Here is a 19593-nt window from a genome sequence, read left to right as displayed (position 1 = left end):
CATCAAACTTTGTATCTGGCATTATAAAGGCCTTTTGTATGCCTCTGTAGATTCATTCAGTTTTGAGAAGAGAGCAAAAAGCTTCATGCCAATTGATAAGATGTACAAAAGTGGGTGGATTGCAAATGCAGTCTTGCAGCAGTGATCTCTATGACCAGATCAGAGTCAGCTGAACAGGAATGGAGCCCTCTTCTATATCCAACACTAAGGTAGTTCCAGCACAGTATTCTGGGAGTGAAAGATGTAAAAAAACAGCCAGGCACAGTGGCTTATGCCTGTAATCCCAACACTTTGAGAGGCCGAGGTAGGAGGATCGCTTGAGCCTGGGAGGCGGAGGTTGCAGTGAGCCGATGTGGCCCCACTGCACCTCAGCCTGGGCGACAGAGTGAGACTCTGTCTCAAACAAACAAAAGTGTAAAAGCACTGTTGTGTATTTGGGAAGCAAAAGTATGCACAGGAAACAACAAGGCATAGAAGGTATTGTGGATCCTAAACCTGAATTGATGAGGGTAGCATGGGGGTTCTGAGGGCAGGGAGGTAACTGAGGGCTGTTGTGGTTAGGACGGCTTCCTGGGTGGGGTGGGCCTTGCACGCAGACGATCAACCAGGTGAGGAGCAGGATGGGGTGCAAGTGGTGCTCTTAGCTTGCGCTGACTGGTAGGGCAGTACGTAGTGAGAGGTAAAGTTGGGGGAGTATAGTAGCAGCGGGTGGTACACTTTGGTTTTCTGTGTGCACTCTTTCTCTCTTGTTTTTCTTTCTTACAAGTGTATTTAAGGAAGGCTAGTATAGTACTCCAGCCTTATAAGGTTGCTTCTTCATTTTATTTTTTCTAGACCATGTGTTAGAAGTTGTCTAAAATACCCGCCTAGACTCCCCCCTCCTTCTTGCTTAACAAGTAACCTTAAGGACCAAGAAAGAGGTTAAAGTTTCAAGTTCAACAGATGGGGATTGCGTGTGCTAATAATCCTCTAATGAATAGAATCTGCTTACTTCAATGAAACATAAGAAAAAAGAAATATTTGTTCCTTTATAATGTACTCATTTGCTCATAGTTAATGAATGTCACATAAGATTAAAAGCCTCTTAAGGTTTTCTTGCTATGTCCTTTAACTGGTTTATTTTTTAATTTTTAAAATTTTAAATAGAGATGGGGTTTCGCAATGTTGCCCAGGTTCGTCTCGAACTCCTGGGCTCAAGCAGTCCTCCCATTTCGGCCTCCCAAAGTGCTAGGATTACAGGCATGAGCCACTGTGCCCGGCCTGGTTTCTTAACTGCAGGATTTCTTAGAGTCTTTAACTTTCTAAGGAACACTGGGTATCTCTAAGAGGAGTGAAGGAGGAGGAGGAGCAGGAGGGCCTTTTCTGTCCACAGCACATTTTGGAGGATTGATGTTCCATGGAACACTCTTTGGGAAGCATGGCCCCCTGCTGTTCTGCAAAGCTGTGTGCATTGCCCTTGTTCATCCCAGTTGCCCTCTGTTTTTCCACTTACTTTTCCTGCCCTGAGATAACAGTGATGCATCTATTGCTACAGGGAGGATTAGGGGATGGAGAGAGGCTGTTAAGTCCCTCTCTAACCTTTTCCTGCTGTTCGAAGCATCAACAAAGTGAACATCTTATATGGCTGCACTAAAAAAGTTGCCTGCTTACAAGCTGATTTCAGGCAAGATGAACTCCTGAATCCTCACATGAACGGAAATAGAACCCCACCCTGTATCCTGCCATTAAAAAAAAAAGAAAAATCCTCTCATCTGGCAGGGGGAAAGAAATCCCAGCCCTAGAGTGGCCAGGATGAATCAGCATGCCAGGGCTATACACCAAGATAAGCATTGAGTCTCTAGATGTGGCACCATGGCAGATTATCAACACTGGTGCCGTGAGAACACTGCAGCAAGCAGCGCACTGTACTTTTAAGGACAAGAACAGCGGCACCAAACACCCCAGAAACAACTGTTGTGATTCTTTCCTTCAGGAGTAGAATTTTTTTTTTTTTTTTTTTGAGACGGAGTTTTGCTCTTGTTGCCCAGGCTGGAGTGCAGTGGTGAAACTTCCACCTCCAGGGTTCAAGCGATTCTCCTGCCTCAGCCTCCTGAGTAGCTTATAGGCCTGAGGGATTATAGGCATGTGCCACCATGCCCGGCTAATTTTTTGTATTTTTAGTAGAAACAGGGTTTCTCCATGTTGGTCAGGCTGGTCTTGAACTCTTGACCTCAAGTGATCCACCTGCTTCGGCCTCCCAAAGTGCTGAGATTACAGGTGTGAGCCACTGTGTCCGGCCTTTTTTTTTTTTTTTTTTTTTTTTTTTTATGGAATCTTGCTCTGTCGCCCAGGCTTGAGTGCAGTGGCACGATTTTGGCTCATTGCAACCTCTGCCTCCTGGGTTCAAGTGATTCTCCTGCCTCAGCCTCACAAGTAGCTAGGCTCACGTCACCACACCTGGTTAATTTTGTATTTTCAGTAGAGATGGGGTTTCGCCATGTTGGCCAGGCTGGTCTCAAACTCCTGACCTCAGGTGATGTACCCACCTCGGGCTCCCAAAATGCTGGGATTACAGGCGTGAGCCATTGTGCCTGGCCACTTTTTTTTTTTTTTAGACAGGGTCTTGCTGTGTTGCCCAGGCTGGAGTGCAGTGGCATGATCTTGGCTCACTGTAACCTCCATCTCCTGGGCTCAAGTGATCTTCCTGCCTCAGCCTTCTGAGTAGCTGGGACTACAGGCGCACAGCACCATGCCCAGCTAATTTTCTATTTTTAGTAGGGACGAGGTCTCCCTGTGTTGCCCCGGCTGTTATTGAACTCCTGGGCTCGAAGGATCCACCTGCCTTGGCCTCCTAAAGTGCTGGGATTACAGGAATGAGCCACTGTGCCTGGCCTGGAGTATTGCTCTAGAACATCCTATTTCACATCGTTTTATGTGGGGTTTTTCCTTCCTCATTCTTCATTTACACCTCTATTATAGTCTGTATTTGCAATGTTTACTACAGTAATTAGATGAAGCTTAAAATTCAGTTCTCATTTCCAGGGCTCAGAAGCCACGTGTTGCTCATGGCTCCTCTGATGGACAGCACAGTTACAGGACATTTCCTCCACTGCAGAAAATACTGCTGGATAGCCCTGATGTATATCAACAATGCTGATCATTATTTGAGAAAACTTTCTGGGCTCCCTCAACACCTCTGCCTACTTTATTATTTTAAAACAATTTTTTGTAGGTGCATACCACCATACCCAGCTATTTCTATTTCTTTGTTTTTTTTAGAGACACGGTGTGCTGTGTTGCCCAGGCTGGCCTTGAACTCCTGGGCTCAGGTGACCCTCCCGCCTCAGCTTCCCAAAGTGCTGGGATTATAGGCGTGAGACACCATGCTTGGTGACTCTGCCTACTTTAATATCTTAGAGGTTTTGGTACTGGAAGTGAAGAACATTGGACAGCCATCAAACGTAAATACAAAACTGTCCCAGGTGGCTCTTCTCATACATTTCTCTAGGGTTGAGCAAGACATGCTCCCCACCTGGAAGACCCTCCTAGGGCTTTGTAGGTTTAACTCTGTGTGACAGTTCTCTTTGTATTCATCACAGGGCCTCCACTTTGTATACCTAAAAGACTTCTGAGAACAGTATTTTTCCCTATTAATCATACTTTAAAATCTAGTTTAGGAGCATCTAACTTCACATGCCGAAATTTTCTTTTGAAATTTCCTTTTAAAACCCCCACACTGCTTGCTCTATAGCTCGTGGAAATCACTTACTTCATACCATGATTCATTGCAAACCTGCTTTGGTTTGCTTATAAGTCCCTCCATGAATTCAGTGGAAATGTCTCTCCCAGAGAGTGTTTTTCTCTTTCGGTCTGGTCCATGGTACTTTATTTCATGTCCTTATTAGAAGACATGTAGAGGAGTCAAGACCTAGACTTAGTTCAGTTTGAGCTAGGCTTGAATTCCATTTGCAACATGGGGCGGGCCCACTGCTCCAATAAATGTGCTGTTTTACATGTGAAAGGTGCTTGATGTTTTGCTCTATGCAATTCCTAGGCTAGAACCTGTTCTGTCTGTTATTGCACTGAGAATCGCAGTCTGTTGGTCATCAGCAGGTGACTGCCTATTGCCAAAACAGACGATGAGATGAAAAGTAGGAATTCATGATTTCAGAATCTAGCCTCACTTGGAGAAAGCATCTGTTGGCCTGGGAAGTTCACCCTTCTCTGCTGACACAGGCTGGACCCCACACCTGACCAGGTTTCAGAGCACCTGTGAGAGCTGTGGGACCTCCTAGTGGCAGTGTGATGGTACCACTTACTGAATGTCATGCCACTGGCATCAGGCACTGTGCATATATTGTCCCCCACTCAATCAGAGCATCTGTGCTATTAATATTTGCTCTTTTTTGTTTGTTTTTGGTAAAAGGTCTTTATTTTTTAAAGAGATCGGTAATACAAAAAAACAAACAAACACCCAAAAACCTCTTGTGGGGCTGGGGTGGGGAGTAAGGTGAACTTTACTAGGCTGTCAGCCAAGCAAAGGCAGAAAGGTGGGGTCCACAACTGTCTCTCACAGCTTTAAGTGCTTGGCATGGAGCTTGGCTCCAATAGGCAGGCACTCAATAAATAGTTGTTGAATAATGGCTTGTATTATATCTTCATAACAGTTATGTAAAGTAGATATTCTTTTGCACATTTTACCGTAATGGGAAAACTTAGGCCCAGAGAGGTTAAGTAACTTGCCTCTGGTCACACAGCTAGAATGTGGCAGAGCTGTGTGATTTTAGACCTAAGTATGTCTATAAATCATAGTCCACAGGCCGTCACTAAGCTAAAATAGAGGAAATGATAGGGCCACATTCACCTTCTCTCTTTTGAACTCACTTTTTGAAGGGGGGGGCGGGGACAGGGTCGCTATGTTGTCCAGGCTGGAGTGCAATGGCACGATCTCAGCTCACTGCAACCTCTGCCTCCCAGGTTCAAGTGATTCTCCTGCCTCAGCCTGCTGAGTAGCTAGGATTACAGGTGCGCCACCACACCCAGCTAATTTTTGTATTTTTTGTAGAGACGGGGTTTCACCATGGTGGCCAGGCTGGTCTCGAACTCCTGACCTCGTGATCCACCCACTTTGGCCTCCCAAAGTGTTGGGATACGGGCGTGAGCCACTGCGCCCAGCCTGAACAGGCACTCTTAATTGCACTATGTTTATTTTGGGCATTTTGTTATGTTTTTATGTTTTTAATTTTGATATAATTTCACAGTTATAGAAAAATTAACCAAAAGAGTATAAACAATTATCAGACCCTTTACCCAGATTTGTTGGGACATATTCTTAGAAAGTCTGTGTTGTGAGCCTGTGGGATTGGGCCGCACTTCTTGAGTAGAGCCTGGGTCATGCTACCCGAGAACTCCTGGGTGCCTGTGAGGTTGGGTGTGTCCCATCTGAGAAAGTTCGCTGCTGAAAAACAGTGACGTAACCCCACCCAGGAACTGAAGCGAGCCTAAGAGCAGCTCTCCAGGGCTTGCTGGCTGGAAACAATGAGGGAAGAGTCTAGGATTTATGAAATATTTTTTTGTGGAAGAACTCTTCCTCTGAGAAACTGCTGGAGGGTTTGGGGAATACACAACAAAACTGACTTACGAAAAGATGACTTGTAACTCACCAAGCAGACGCTCTCAGGCGTGGCATGTTGCCCTCACTGGCTGCCAAGAACAATAACTGACACATTATCCACAGACGGCTGCGCCCCATGCCGTTTCCTCTCCTGCCATCACAATGAAAGACCAGGGTTGACACTTGGTATTGTATCTATTCCACGTCCGCTGCACCATTTTCTTTTAACTCTTCCTTCTTGCTCTCACCCCTTTACCTGTTGGAGCTACTGTGCCCCTCCTGGGTTTCATTTTCTTCTCTTCGTTTTTCCTGGGCATACAACTGCATTCCTAGAGATTGTGGTTCTGATTCATAATCAGTGTATGTGGAGGAAGGGGGAGGATTCTTCTCTGTGAGGGGACAGGAGGGTCTTTTTTAAAGGGGTAAACAATTGGGAAGTTTTTAGAGTTAAGGGTCTTTCTCTGATGCTAAATGAAACCACTGTCCTCTGTTCCAAGGCCTGAGCTTATGACTTCTTTGCTACCAGACCTAGAGAAACAGTACTTGGTGGCCATTTTGGAAGCAGTTTGTCCTTTGACCTTCCCCACTCCACTTGTGCAGACACCACGCCCCGTGAGGATGGGCGTGGTGTCTGCTGCTGAGCCTGCCTGCCCCACACTTAGGCAGGTGCCTGGCACACGCAGAAGCTCAGCAAATATTTGCTGAATGATGAGGCCTTGGTGTATGATTGCTACATTTTTGGCTTAAAAAGTACAGCATCAGGGCCCTTGGGTTTCACCTGCTTTTCTGGGGTATACTTTGCAGTTGATCCTTTTTTTTGTTTGTTTTGAGATAGAGTCTCACTCTGTCACCCAGGCTGGAGTGCAATGGCTTGATCTCGGCTTACTGCAACCTCCACCTCCCGGTTTCAAGTGATTCTCCCACCTCAGCCTCCCAAGTAGCTGGGACTATAGGTGCTTGCCACCACGCCCAGCTAATTTTTGTATTTTTAGTAGAGACAGGGTTTCACCATGTTGGCCAGGCTGGTCTCGAACTCCTGACCTCAGGTGATCCGCCCACCTCGGCCTCCCAAAGTGCTGGGATTACAGGTGTGAGCCACCACACCCAGCCAGTTTCCTTAGTTTTTAATCTCTGAGAAGGAAAGATAATTGTTACATAAGGATGTCTCAGTTATCTATGTGTGGATGATCCAGGGAAAATTTCTTTCCAGACTGGCTTACTCTTTGGATTTTCCTCAAGCTTCTGGGTCTGCCTGTGCGAAGGGGCCTAAGGCTGGGTGTTAAGTCCCATAGCATCAGCAAAACCTGTAATTTAGGGTTAACCAGTTTTACTTAACTCCCATTACCCCTTTTCCTTCTCCTCATTCTTAGAATCCTCACGTGAGTGGTGGTAAGCCCCTAGGATTTATGTATGCTGCTGTGTATGTGCTTAGCCATTTCCTGTGTATTTAATGGTGAACCTTTGGTGATTCCTCACATGGAACCCTTTTGCCCTTGGTCACACTTGTGAAAGCACCTCCACATCTTTGCAATTAGATCAGCCTAGGCCAGGAAGCACCTTAGAGGAGGTGATTGACTCTAGTTCCTTCTTTGGTAGAAAATGAGAGAACAGGCTCCCAAAGGTTAAGTCCAAGGCACAGGGTTAGTTGGTGACAGGCCCAGGACTGGAGCCCAAGTCTTGCAGGTGTGGTGCACTTTCTGTAACACCCCTTTGCCCTGCCAACTTCCCACCCCACATCCATGAGATTGTAAGTCCCTTATTATACACTTTTTAGTATATGCTTTGAAGAGTCTTTGGACAGTTAAAACTGAATGTACAAGCCAAGACTACCTCATTTTCTTCTTCAGCTATGACTGGTACCCAGCTAATTGTGGATTGGTAAGAGCAAGACAATCAGAGATATGATACATGTTTAAAACTTCATTAGGGCTCAGTGCAGTGGCTCATACCTGTAATCCCAGCACTTTTGGAGACTAAGGTGGGAGGACTGCTTGAGCCCAGGAGTTCAAGAGCAGCCTGGGCAACATAGCCAGACCTCATCTGTAGAAAAAATTAGCTAGGCGCAGTGGTGCTTGCCTGTAGTCCCAGCTATTCAGGAGACTGAGGTGGGAGGATCGTTTGAACTCAGGAAGTCAAGGCTGCAGTGAGCCGTGATCACGCCCCTGCATACCAGCCTGGGTGATAAAGTGAGACCCTGTCTCAAACAAAGCAAAACACTTTCTTGGAAGTAGTCACTGGAGCTTTTGAAAGCTTATTTTAATCCACAGCTTTTCACCCACCAAACACTAATACCAAAAATAAGATTACTTTGGGGTTTTACATTGGCAAATAGGATGCTCCCAAGGGACTTTGAAGTCTACCCCTGAAGCTAGGGAATGAGCACATTATCTTGTGCTGGTATTTATCCAGTATTACCCAATATACTGACCCATTAGACTTCACCAGGATGGTGCTGACATTGAAAAGTCACCGAGATAGGCTGGGGGTGGTGGCTCACGCCTGTAATCCCAGCACTTTGGGAGGCCCAGGCAGGCGGATCACGAGGTCAGGCCATCGAGACCTAATGGTGAAACCCCATCTCTACTAAAAATACAAAAAATTAGCCAAGCGTGGTGGCGGGTGCCTGTAGTCCCAGCTACTTGGGGGGCTGAGGCAGGAGAATGGCGTGAACCCAGGAGGCGGAGGCTGCAGTGAGCCGAGATAGGGCCACTGCACTCCAGCCTGGGTGACAGAGCAAGACTCCATCTCAAAAAAAAAAAAAGAAAAGTCACCGAGTTAATTTGTAGTCAGCACACCCCTCTTAGGGTCTAAAGTCAAAGATCTTGAGGCTTCAATGGATCAAGAGCCTTTTCTTACTCTACATGGTATTGATGCAAGTTCTGTAGTAGCCCCTCCTGGTGTATTTACTTACGACACTAGCTTCCAGTGGGCAGATGGAAACCAGTGCCTGCCTGGAGACTATCCAGCTGTGAGAATGGTGTGATGTGTCTGGCAGAAAGAGGCGTGTTTACAAAGGCTTTATTTTGCAAGCGTAAATCATTGGATTTTAACTGTTCTTCCTCTCTTTGTGTTGAATCTGATTATGCAGCCTTTCTGTAGGTTTTTAAATGTTTACCCACACCAGACCCTTGGGGACCAATTGGATTTAGTGGGAGCACCCTAGAAGACCTGGATTAAAGTGGAACTTGGTCTCTCAACTAGTTGGGTTGTCCTTGGACAAACTGCTTGACCTCTGTAAATCTTCTGTCCTTATCTGTAACGTGGGGGTGCTAATTAGCATTAATTAGCTCATTGTTGGGAGGATTAAATGAGAACACCCCTGTGGAAGTACTTAGAGCTCCCAGTAAAGGTTGGAGTTAGGGAGGGTTAGCAGGTTTCATTTGCTTCCACATTTTTTTTCAGCAGTTTAATTTACTGAAACTGGTATAATAATGCCTCCTTGATTAGGTTGTTGGGAGAAGTAAAGGTGATACAAGTTAGGTGCCTGGTATACTTCATCAGGGTGACAAAACGCTGTCATTTGGTCATTTGTGATCACGTCTGCTACTGCATAATGTCATGCACTGATGGGACTCTTTAGACAGCTAATTATTGATAAATTCTTCACAGTGAGAAGAGGATTTAACTGATATTTCTCCCTCTAGAGTGTGGGGAGGTAGAGAAGTGGGTGAGACTGGAAGGGTGGGAAGAAGTCTGGCTACTTGTATCTTGGCCTGGGGATTTGTTTGGGAGATGAACTACCCTCTGGTAGTTGTGTACAGTTTACAGGTCAGTGATTAGTATGAGTCTGTGAATAGTGCCAGTTAATACTGATTAGCTGCTGTACTTTTTGCCGATAAATACTGTAAAGGTATAAAGACGACAGAGTTAATACAAGTTGCTAAAGAGAAACTTGTGGTAAATGTCTTTAAATGTTGTTTAAAACAGAAATGGCCAATCTAGCAGGCATGCTGAGGAAATGATGTTTTCGCAGAAGAGAAATTTAGCAATGACAGTTTTGCAGAATAATATTGGTAATGAAGTGTTACTTGTAGCTGCTGACAAATTAGTTTTTTAAAAAATATATCCCTTAGGGGCCGGGCGCGGTGGCTCACGCCTGTAATCCCAGCACTTTGGGAGGCTGAGGCGGGCGGGTCACGAGGTCAGGAGATCGAGACCATCCTGGCTAACACAGTGAAACCCCGTCTCTACTAAAAATACAAAAAATTAGCCGGGCGAGGTGGCGGGCTGCGGCAGGAGAATGACGTGAACCCCGGGGGGCGGAGCCTGCAGTGAGCCGAGATAGCGCCACTGCACTCCAGCCTGGGCGACAGCGAGACTCTGTCTCAAAAAAAAAAAGAAGCCCGGAGTGATATATATATATATATATATATATCTCCATCCCCTAGGAAGACTGTAGTCTGAAAGAATGAGAACCGTAATTGGTGGATGAGCCTGGAGAGTTTGAAAGTAAGAACGAAAGGGAAGCAGCGAGGGAGAGAAGGAGAGAGAGAGAGAGTGTGTGTGTGTGTGTTTCAAGGTAACATGCAAGAACAATAAGGTTCTTCTTGTGTGGGTTGTAATTTTTTTTTTTTTTTTTTGAGACAGGGTCACACTCTGTCACCCAGGCTAGAGCACAGTGGCACAATTATGGCTCACTACAGCCTCGACCTGGGCTGAGGTGATCCTCCCACCTCAGCCTCCTAACTAGCTGAGACTACAGGTGCGCACCACCGCGCCCAGCTAATTTTTGTATTTTTTGTAGAGATAAGAGTTTCCTCATGTTGCCCAGCCTGGTCACAATCTCCAGGGCCCAAGCTCTGCCCTCCTTGGCCTCTCAAAGTCCTGGGATTGCAGGCTTCTGCCACCGTGCCCGGCCCTTGTGTGGAATTTTTTAAAAATCCTGACTTATCCGCTTTTTTTTTTTTTTTTTTTCCCGAGACAGAGTTTTGCTCTTGTTGCCTAGGCTGGAGTGCAATGGCATGATCTCAGCTCACCACAACCTTTGCCTCTCGGGTTCAAAGTTATTCTCCTGCCTCAGCCTCCCAAGTAGCTGGGTTTACAGGCATGCGCCACCACGCCCAGCTAATTTCGTATTTTTAGTAGAGACAGGGTTTCTCTCTTTTGGTCAGGGTGGTCTTGAACTCCCAACCTCAGGTGATCCGCCCACCTCAGCCTCCCAAAGTGCTGGGATTACAGGTGTGAGCCACCGCGCCCGGCCTATCCGCACTTTTTTCTATGATTGCTCACATGTGACATATCTTGTTTTTCTTCCAGGATGTTGAGAAAGAGAAGGAAACCCACAGTTACCTCAGCAAAGAGGAGATCAAAGAGAAAGTTCATAAATACAACTTAGCAGTCACAGACAAGTTGAAGATGACCTTGGTAAGTACTCACAATACTATTTAGGTTGACACCTGTCAAAAGACAAATATAAATTGTTGGTACTACTATCTATAGTTCTAAATATCTGAATAACATTTGTAGAAGTGTAGTAGTCAAGGTATACAGAACAGGAAAGTGGAATATTTCTGTGGCTTTCAATTTAAATCTGTATTGTGAAGTAGCTTTGTCTCAAAAATCAGTTGTTGGGTTAACCTTAAAAAAGTGAAACACTTATAATTTTATTTTAAAAGATTTTGTGACCCACCCCTCCCTCCTCAAAGGATTTTTAGCATCATTGCCTAACACACAGAAATGGTGACTCAGATTCTAAGAAGACCTCAGGTAAGGTTTTTTTTTTGTTTGTTTTGGTTTTTTTTTTTTTTTTTTTTGAAACAAGGTTTTGCTCTGTCACATGGGCTGGAGTGCGGTGGCACGATCACTGCTCACTGCAGCCTCGACCTCCGGGCTCAAGTAATCCTCCCACCTCAGCCTCCCGAGTAGCTGGGACCACAGGTGCTTGCCACCATGCCCAGCTCATTTTTGTATTTTTTGTAGCGACGGGGTTTGCCATATTACCCAGGCTCATCTCAGATTCCTTGGCTCAAGGGATCTGCCCAGCTTGGCCTCCCAAAGTGCTGGGATTACAGGTATCAGAAGCCCCTAAGTTTTTGTCTTGTACAAAATAAATATGGAAGTGTCAGGGAAAGGATTCTGAGCCCATGGATTGGAATATAGAGGTATATAATAGGATAGTTTTCTCTGCCAGTCGTTAGTGTAAGACAAGGTACTTAATACTCAGTTTCTTCCACGTCGCCGTCGCAGGCTTCCACAGCATTGCGCCACACTGTTTGAAGCATGCAGAGAGTCGGCGGCGTACAGGAGGGAGAAGCCTCAGGGCCTGGTGACAGGTAAACGAGCTGACAGTAGAGCTAGAGTATTCATGTTCCTCTAAACTTAGCTGGCATCTAGGTCTCACCTACCCATTGGGTGGCCCGCCTTCTTCATGGCACTTGTTAGCCCTTAGTGCCAGTTTCCAGGGCACTTGGACCCCTGTCTCTCAGTCTGTTTACTGTGAACTGACAGAGTTTGGTAAAGGACAAGGTGATTGGTTTAAAACAGGCCCTACCGAATCGGTGATTCTTGGGGAGGAGCTTTCAGATAGAAACCCTTGTGGTAAAGGACCCTCCCTGGTAGAACTCCTCCAAAAAGAGGGGAGAGGAGCAGAGAATCCCAAGATTCTTCATCATTCCAGCAGCAAGATTTCTTTTTCAAACACATTTTTTCATCAAAGGAGAATTCCCCTTGCTATGTTTTTTTTTTCTTTCCCCATAGAGACTAAAACAGATACAAATTATCCATATCATTTTAAAGATAAAAATTTTGGGCTGGGCACAGTGGCTCACACCTGTAATCAGCATTTTGGGAGGCTGAGGCGGGTGGATCACTTGAAGTCAAGAGTTCGATGATGGCTCACGCCTGTAATCCCAGCACTTTGGGACGCTGCGCAGATCACGAGGTCAGGAGATCGAGACCATCCTGGCTAACACAGTGAAACCCCGTCTCTACTAAAAATACAAAAATTAGCTGGATGTGGTGGCGGGCGCCTGTAGTCCCAGCTACGCGGGAGGCTGAGGCAGGAGAATGGCATGAACCCAGGAGGCGGAGCTTGCAGTGAGCAAAGATCACGCCACTGCACTCCAGCCTAGGCGACAGAGCAAGACCCCGTCTCAAAAAAAAGAGTTCAAGGCCATCCTAGTCAACATGGCGAAACCCCATCTCTACTAAAAATAGAAGAATTAGCCAGGCGTGGTGGCAGGTGCCTGCAGTCCCAACTACTCAGGAGGCTGAGGCAGGAGGATCACTTGAACTCAGGAAGTTGAGGCTGCAGTGAGCTGTGTTCGTGCCACTGCACTCCAGCCTGGGTGAGAGAGTGAGACCCTGTCTCAAAAAAAGAAAAAAAAAAAAAGAACAAACTAGAGAATTGGGATTGAAAATTGATCTTGTGGGAAGGAAGAAAAATAACATACCATAAAGGTAGTTTTAAATGTTCTACTTTAACTGTGGCATTTATATGTAACACTTGGCAGTTTGTTTTAATAACACATTACAATAAATCTTTTCTAAATATACTGTTTTTGTTTGTTTTTGAAATGTAGTCTCTGTCGCCCAGGCTGAAGTGTAATGGCGTAATCTCGGCTCACTGCAACCTCCACCTCTGGGTTCAAGAGATTCTCCTGCCTCAGCCTCCCGAGTAGCTGGGATTACAGGCGCCTGCCACCACACCCAGCTAATTTTTTTTTTTTTTGTATTTTTAGTAGAGACGGGATTTCACCCTGTTGGCCAGGCTGGTCTCGAACTCCTGACCTCCAGTGGTCTGCTCGCCTCGGCCTCCCAAAGTGCTGGGATTACAGACATGAGCCACTGCACCCGGCCCCAAATATACTGAATACAAAAATAAAAATAAAAAGCGAAGACCAAACTGTTATTACTGTTTTTGGCAACTAAGAAATAGTAATTCTACCATCAGTGAAGATAGTTGTTTTTAAGATCTGTACTGTGGGCCAGGCGCGGTGGCTCACGCTTGTAATCCCAGCACTTTGGGAGGCCGAGGCGGGCGGATCACGAGGTCAGAAGATCGAGACCACGGTGAAACCCCATCTCTACTAAAAATACAAAAAATTAGCCGGGCGTGGTGGCGGGCGCCTGTAGTCCCAGCTACTCGGAGAGGCTGAGGCAGGAGAATGGCGTGAACCCGGGAGGTGGAGCTTGCAGTGAGCCAAGATTGCGCCACTGCACTCCAGCCTGGGTGACAGAGTGAGACTCCGTCAATAAAAAAAAAAAAAAAAAAAAAAAAAAAAGATGTGTACTGTGAAGTATAGTGGTTTGAATTTGTTTGTTTTTGTTTTTTGTTTTGTTTTGTTTTGTTTTTTTGAGACAGGGTCTCGCTCTGTCGCCCAAGCTGGAGTGCAATGGCGTGATCTTGGCTCACTGCAACCTCTACCTTCTGGTTTCAAGCGATTGAATTTGTTTTTAAAATGCTGCTTAAGAGACCTGAAATGCATTCTATGTTGTATGGCATATATGCTGCATTAAAAAGTTTAAGCAAAGTTGGTAATTCAGTGCATATGAATATAGCCACTAGGAATGAAAATAGCCTGTTTTCTTACTGTCCCCTTGTTGTTGACTTCAGTATTTCAGAGCCCTAATTGTGACCTTCCTTTTGCGTATAATAGTCACCAGTTGAGGATGTTGTTTCCTTTGAGCCTGTAGCCTAGACATATCCCCCAAGCTTTAATAAGTTTTGTGGTTTGGCTAGCATCTGCTCCATTGGATTGTAACCTCGCAAATGGGCCCTGACCTTTTGCCAGTAGCTTCAGAGGCATGAGTCTGGGGCCGGCAGTCAGTCACAGCATCAGGAGGCTTCTTCAGTGGCCACATCTGCCCTGCAGACCTTGCCTCTGGAAGCACTTTGCCTGGTGTGTTAACCGCCCTCTGAGGTCATTCCTTTGGGGGCAATCTTTAGTGAAGTTCTGCCACAAACCTCAAGAGAAGAGAACAAAGGAGTGTTTCACCTTCCCATTTTGTTTTGATATGCTTCTTCCCTAAAGTGCCACCATCCACCCAGCTAAGAGTGTGCTTCTCTCCCTGCTTCAGAATTCAAATGGGATTTACACTGGCTTCATTAAAGTACAGATGGAACTCTGCAAACCTCCACAGACTTCTCCAAATTCTGGAAAACTCTCTCCCAGTAGCAATGGCTGTATGAATACACTTCATATCAGCAGCACAAACACTGTTGGGGAAGTGATCGAGGCCCTGCTCAAAAAGTTTCTCGTGACTGAGAGCCCTGCCAAGTTTGCACTTTATAAGCGTTGTCACAGGGAAGACCAAGGTACGCTGCCAGCTTAAAAGGAAAATGGTCTGTGCTTCTACTTACATCTGCTGTTCTCATTAGCAGAGGGAAGACTGGTGGGTCTCATCCATGTCAATTGTGTCAGAGCCTGGAGTCCAATGCTGGAAGCCATGGTGATCTTAGCATGCACTTAGTGCTTCCTGGCTGTCCATATTTTTGAGTTGGACAGTTGAGGGTCTGAGGAGCTTGGAAGCATCCATATGTGATGGGCATCCATTTTGTGTTGTTGGTGGGGGGATGGGGCGGGGGCTGGTTTTGGTTGTTGTTAGGAGTGGCTTTGATTTTAGTTTTCTTTAGGACACAAAAGAGTGCCTCTGTGTTTGAAGTTTTCAATAGCACATTCCACATTTGATGTGCATTGGTACATGGAGTGGTTTGGTGGACCTGTGCTGAGACCTTGTGACTGGGGAGGCACATGTGCATCACAGCACATTTCAGCGTACTGATGGAAACGGCCCAGCCCTGGGCTCTCCTGTTTCCTTAGCTTGTCTCACTTGGTGTTACACCGGGACATTTTGGTACTCTGCCCCCAGAGGCTCATCAAATGAGTGAATAACATTTTGATCTAGGGTCTGACTAAACTTAATATCCACATTCAGGGGATAGAAAGAGAACATTAAATATTAAATTACTGCATGAAACAGAATGAGATATTCCAGGTCAGGCAATGACCAGAAATTGATACCAGTGGTGGACAGTAGTGATTCAAGTGATTCAGTGACTTACTACATGCGATTTGAAATTGGGGTGTGTGTGTGTGTGTGTGTGTGTGTGTGTGTGTGTGTGTGTGTACCGTAAACTATTTAAGCTTTCTTTAGTTTTTCTCGGTAAAGCCTAATGTAGCTATAGAAGGAAATATATTAACCTTGACATGATAGTAGTGTTCTTCAGTTACACAGGATGAAACCCAGCTCATTGCTGAGTATGCATACATCTTTTTAAAAACATACCATGGGGCTAGACCCTGTGGAATACAAAGATGAACAGGCCAGGGTTCCTACCTCCAGAGGTCACAAGCTTAGTATTGTGGGGGTTTATATCTACAGGGAAATTGGCACCTGCGATACAGTGCATCTGGAAGTGCCACAATAATGTAGAGAAGCTCGATGGCATTTTTATCTGCCTGTTTCTTGGCCTGCTCACCTGGACTTTAGCTGTACAATCTGAAAGTAATAGTGACTTGTTGAAATATTACCCCCATGGCTGGCAAATCCTTTAACACGATTGGCAATGTCACTGTATGTGTGTGTCCAGCATGAGACATATATAGCTGTGCTTGAAGCTACCAGAGCTTATAATTTGTTTTTTGTTTGTTTGTTTGAGACGGAGTTTTGCTCTGTTGCCCAGGCTGGAGTGCAGTGGCACAGTCTCGGCTCACTGCAACTTCCGCCTGCCGGGTTCCAGTGATTCTCCTGCCTCATCCTCCCAAGTAGCTGCAATTACAAGTGCCCACCACCATGCCCAGCTAACTTTTGTATTTTTAGTAGAGACGGAGTTTCACCCTGTTGGTGGCCAGGCCGGTCTCAAACTCCTGACCCCAGGCAATCCACCTGTCTCGGCCTCCCAAAGTGCTGGATTACAGGCGTGAGCCACCATGCCAGGCCTTGGTTTTTGAGACAGCGTCTTACTCTGTCACCTAGGCTGGAGTACCATGGCACGATCATAGCTCATTGTGACCTTGAACTCCTGGGCTCAAGTGATGCACTTGCCTCAGCCTCCTAAGTAGCTAGGACTATAGGCGGGCACCATTATGCCTGGCTAGTTAGAAAAAAAAATTTCTTTTTTTTTTTGGAGACCGGGGTCTTGCTATGTTGCCCTGGCTGGTCTCGAACTCCTGGCCTCAAGTGAGCCTCCTGCCTCAGCCTTTAAGTGTTGGGATTACAGGTGCGAGCCACTATGCCTGGCCTATTTTTATTGTTTTTAAAGGAGTAGTAGACCCTTTTTTAGGTTTCTTATCTTGCTTTTTTTTTTTCCATTTAAAAAAAATTTATTTATTTTTTGAGACAGAGTTTCACTCTTGTTGCCCAGGCAGGAGTGCAATGGCACGATCTCGGCTCACTCCAACCTCCACCTCCCAGGTTCCAGCGATTCTCCTGCCTCGGCCTCCCAAGTAGCTGGGATTACAGGTGCCTGCCACCACACCCGGCTGATTTTTTTGTATTTTTAGTAGAGACAGGGTTTCGCCATGTTGGCCAGGCTGGTCTCAAACTCCTGGCCTCAGGTGACCTGCCCACCTCAGCCTCCCAAAGTACTGGGATTACAGGCGTGAGCCACCATGCCTGGCTCTTATCTTGTTTTCTAAAATGAAGAGCAGAGCTAACTATAAGCATATTTTGGGACTACTACCCGTTAAAATTTATTCTTGAAAATAATTTCCTTCTTAATCAAGGCACAGTTTATATTTGAACAGAAACAGAATATATTTTATTCCACTGTGGGCTACTGGTATTAAATAATAAGATGAGCCGATTGGCAACTTAGAGGCTGGGGTAACTTGGATGGTCACCTTGATCTGGAGGAGGGGATCACAGTGGGGAAGTGGTCTCAGGAATGGCTGAATACTCTGTAACATGCTGCTTGTTTCTTTACCCAGTCTACGCCTGCAAGCTCTCAGACCGGGAACATCCACTCTACCTGCGTTTGGTAGCAGGGCCCAGAACAGACACACTTAGTTTTGTTCTTCGTGAACATGAAATTGGAGAAGTAAGTTATTGTTCACTATTGCTTTAAACTATACAGAACAGCTGGCCCTATTTTATTGCAGTAGCCTAGTGACTTGGCTATTGATGGGGGATGGGAAGAGAAGAGAGTTGGAGGGCAGGGAGAGGGAGAGAGATTTTGAATTGTCAGAAATGAACCCAAAGTTAGCCTACGATGTCGTTCTCTCACAACCTTATATTATTAGTCTGTCATTTTCAGAGGTGGGAGAAAATAAAATGTTTTTACTTGATCTCCATCCAGAGAGTCATTTTCACCCCTTCCCACCTCCAAAATACTCCAGTCCAGCTGAACTTTGAAAGTTGACACTCACCATGTGTTTGCTACTAACAAAAGTCTCCAGGCTAATTCCCTTCTAAAGGGATATGAAAGGAAATTCGATCTCTTTACCATGGAAGACATTTAGCTTTCTAGCATCTTTTTTTTCCCCCTTGCCCAGTCAACTGATTAAGAAATTATGTTTCCATGTGCATCATTTGCCACGTTGTCTCCAGAGAGGATTGTATTTAGCCAGTTCAGTAGGAGAAAAAAAGCACTTGAGCCTGCCCTCTAGATCAAGTGTCAGCTTTAAATGACACTTGAGCAAATCCCAAGCTCCTGTCCCAGTATTCTGTCTGGAATAGGAAATGGTATGAAATGTCCTACATGGTGCAATTGAGAATAGGGTTTCTAGGTTAAAAGTTAGGAAACGACTCTGTTTCCTACTGTTTGTTAGATTAGTAGCATGACCTTGGGTAAATCTTCTGATCTTTTAGCCTTCAGTTTTAAAATCTGTTAAATGGGACTAAACACTTTACAAGGTGGCTTTGAGTCACAATTAGAAATGTATACATGTAAGTGAAGGGAGTTTTAGGAAGACAGTGGTTTTAGATGTTTTTGAAGTTTCTTTTGATTCTGGTGTTTTGAAGCTTTTCAAGACGTTCAGACTCATTTTGGGGAGAAGGCAGGGTGCAAAAATCTGACTTGGCTTTGCAGTTGGTAAGCATTCCCTCTGCCAGCTTAAGCCAGACACATTAGCATAGTCTAGTCAGTGTTTTATTTGTCTTGTACTTAGTGTTTTAAGTAGCAACTAGAACTACATTGGGCAAGAATTTTATTAGTTATTTTATTTTATTTTAATTATAGTTAGAGATAGGGTCTCACTACGTTGCCCAAGCTGGTCTCAAACTCCTGGGCTCAAGCAATCCTCCCACCTCAGCCTCCCAAAGTGCTGGGATTACAGGCGTGAGTCACTGCACCTGGCCTTAACTTAGTTTTGAAATTGACTTGACATCGGGTTTTATTGTTCCAGACTGCTGTACTGGACCTCTGTATGGTGTTCTTATTTCTCAGTTATTTAAGGAAAACTGAACTGACGAAGGAATTTCCATAGCTGTTGGGGGTGGGAGGGATATTTATATGATGTCTTTATTTTGGAGACTTAACATAGGTAAGAGATAATCTGTTAAAATTTTAAAAATTAACAGAATATTCTAACGTGGAAGTTTTGCTCTCCTACTCCATGTTGCTCTTTTTTTTTATTTATTTTAAATAACCAGCCTAAACTGATCTCCAGGAATTCTTCTTCTACCACGGAGCCCACTTGGTGGATATACTTATTTTTCACTATTTTTTTGTATTTGATTATCTTGAACCTTTTCTCTACCCCATCCGACAGCAGTTCTCCACCAGGATCCAGGGCCCCCTTTGGGAGAGGAGGATGTGTTTGGAAAAAACCTCCTAGATGATGCTACATACTCTCCTTGACATTCACTGCTTCTATTTTTTAAAATTTGTTTAAATTTTTTTTTTTCTTTTTAAAGAGACTGGGTCTTGCACTGTCACCCATGCTGGAGTGCAGTGGCACAATCATAGCTCACTGCAGCCTTAATCTCCCGGGCTCAAGCAATCCTCCCACCTCAGCCTCCCGGGTAGCTGGGACTACAGGAATGTACCGCCACAGCCAGATAATTTTTAAATTTTTTGTAGAGACAGGGTGTCACTATATTGCCCAGGCTGGTCTCGA

General features: G+C 45.2%; 1 protein-coding gene across 1 annotated transcript in view; it reads left to right on the top strand.

Annotated features, from left to right (window-relative positions):
- Nucleotides 1–19593, top strand: part of RASSF3 (Ras association domain family member 3) — an 87102-nt gene that overhangs the window by 62724 nt on the left and 4785 nt on the right. Inside the window, exons 2-4 of the mRNA XM_032173156.2 lie at nucleotides 10850–10957; nucleotides 14612–14849; nucleotides 17464–17573. Of these exons, the coding sequence (XP_032029047.1) occupies nucleotides 10850–10957; nucleotides 14612–14849; nucleotides 17464–17573 (456 nt within the window). The remainder of the gene's footprint in view (nucleotides 1–10849; nucleotides 10958–14611; nucleotides 14850–17463; nucleotides 17574–19593) is intronic.

This window comes from Hylobates moloch, unplaced genomic scaffold (assembly GCF_009828535.3).
Source record: "Hylobates moloch isolate HMO894 unplaced genomic scaffold, HMol_V3 SCAFFOLD_13, whole genome shotgun sequence".
Lineage (NCBI taxonomy): Eukaryota > Metazoa > Chordata > Mammalia > Primates > Hylobatidae > Hylobates > Hylobates moloch.
This window is presented reverse-complemented; position numbering and strand designations above follow the sequence as displayed.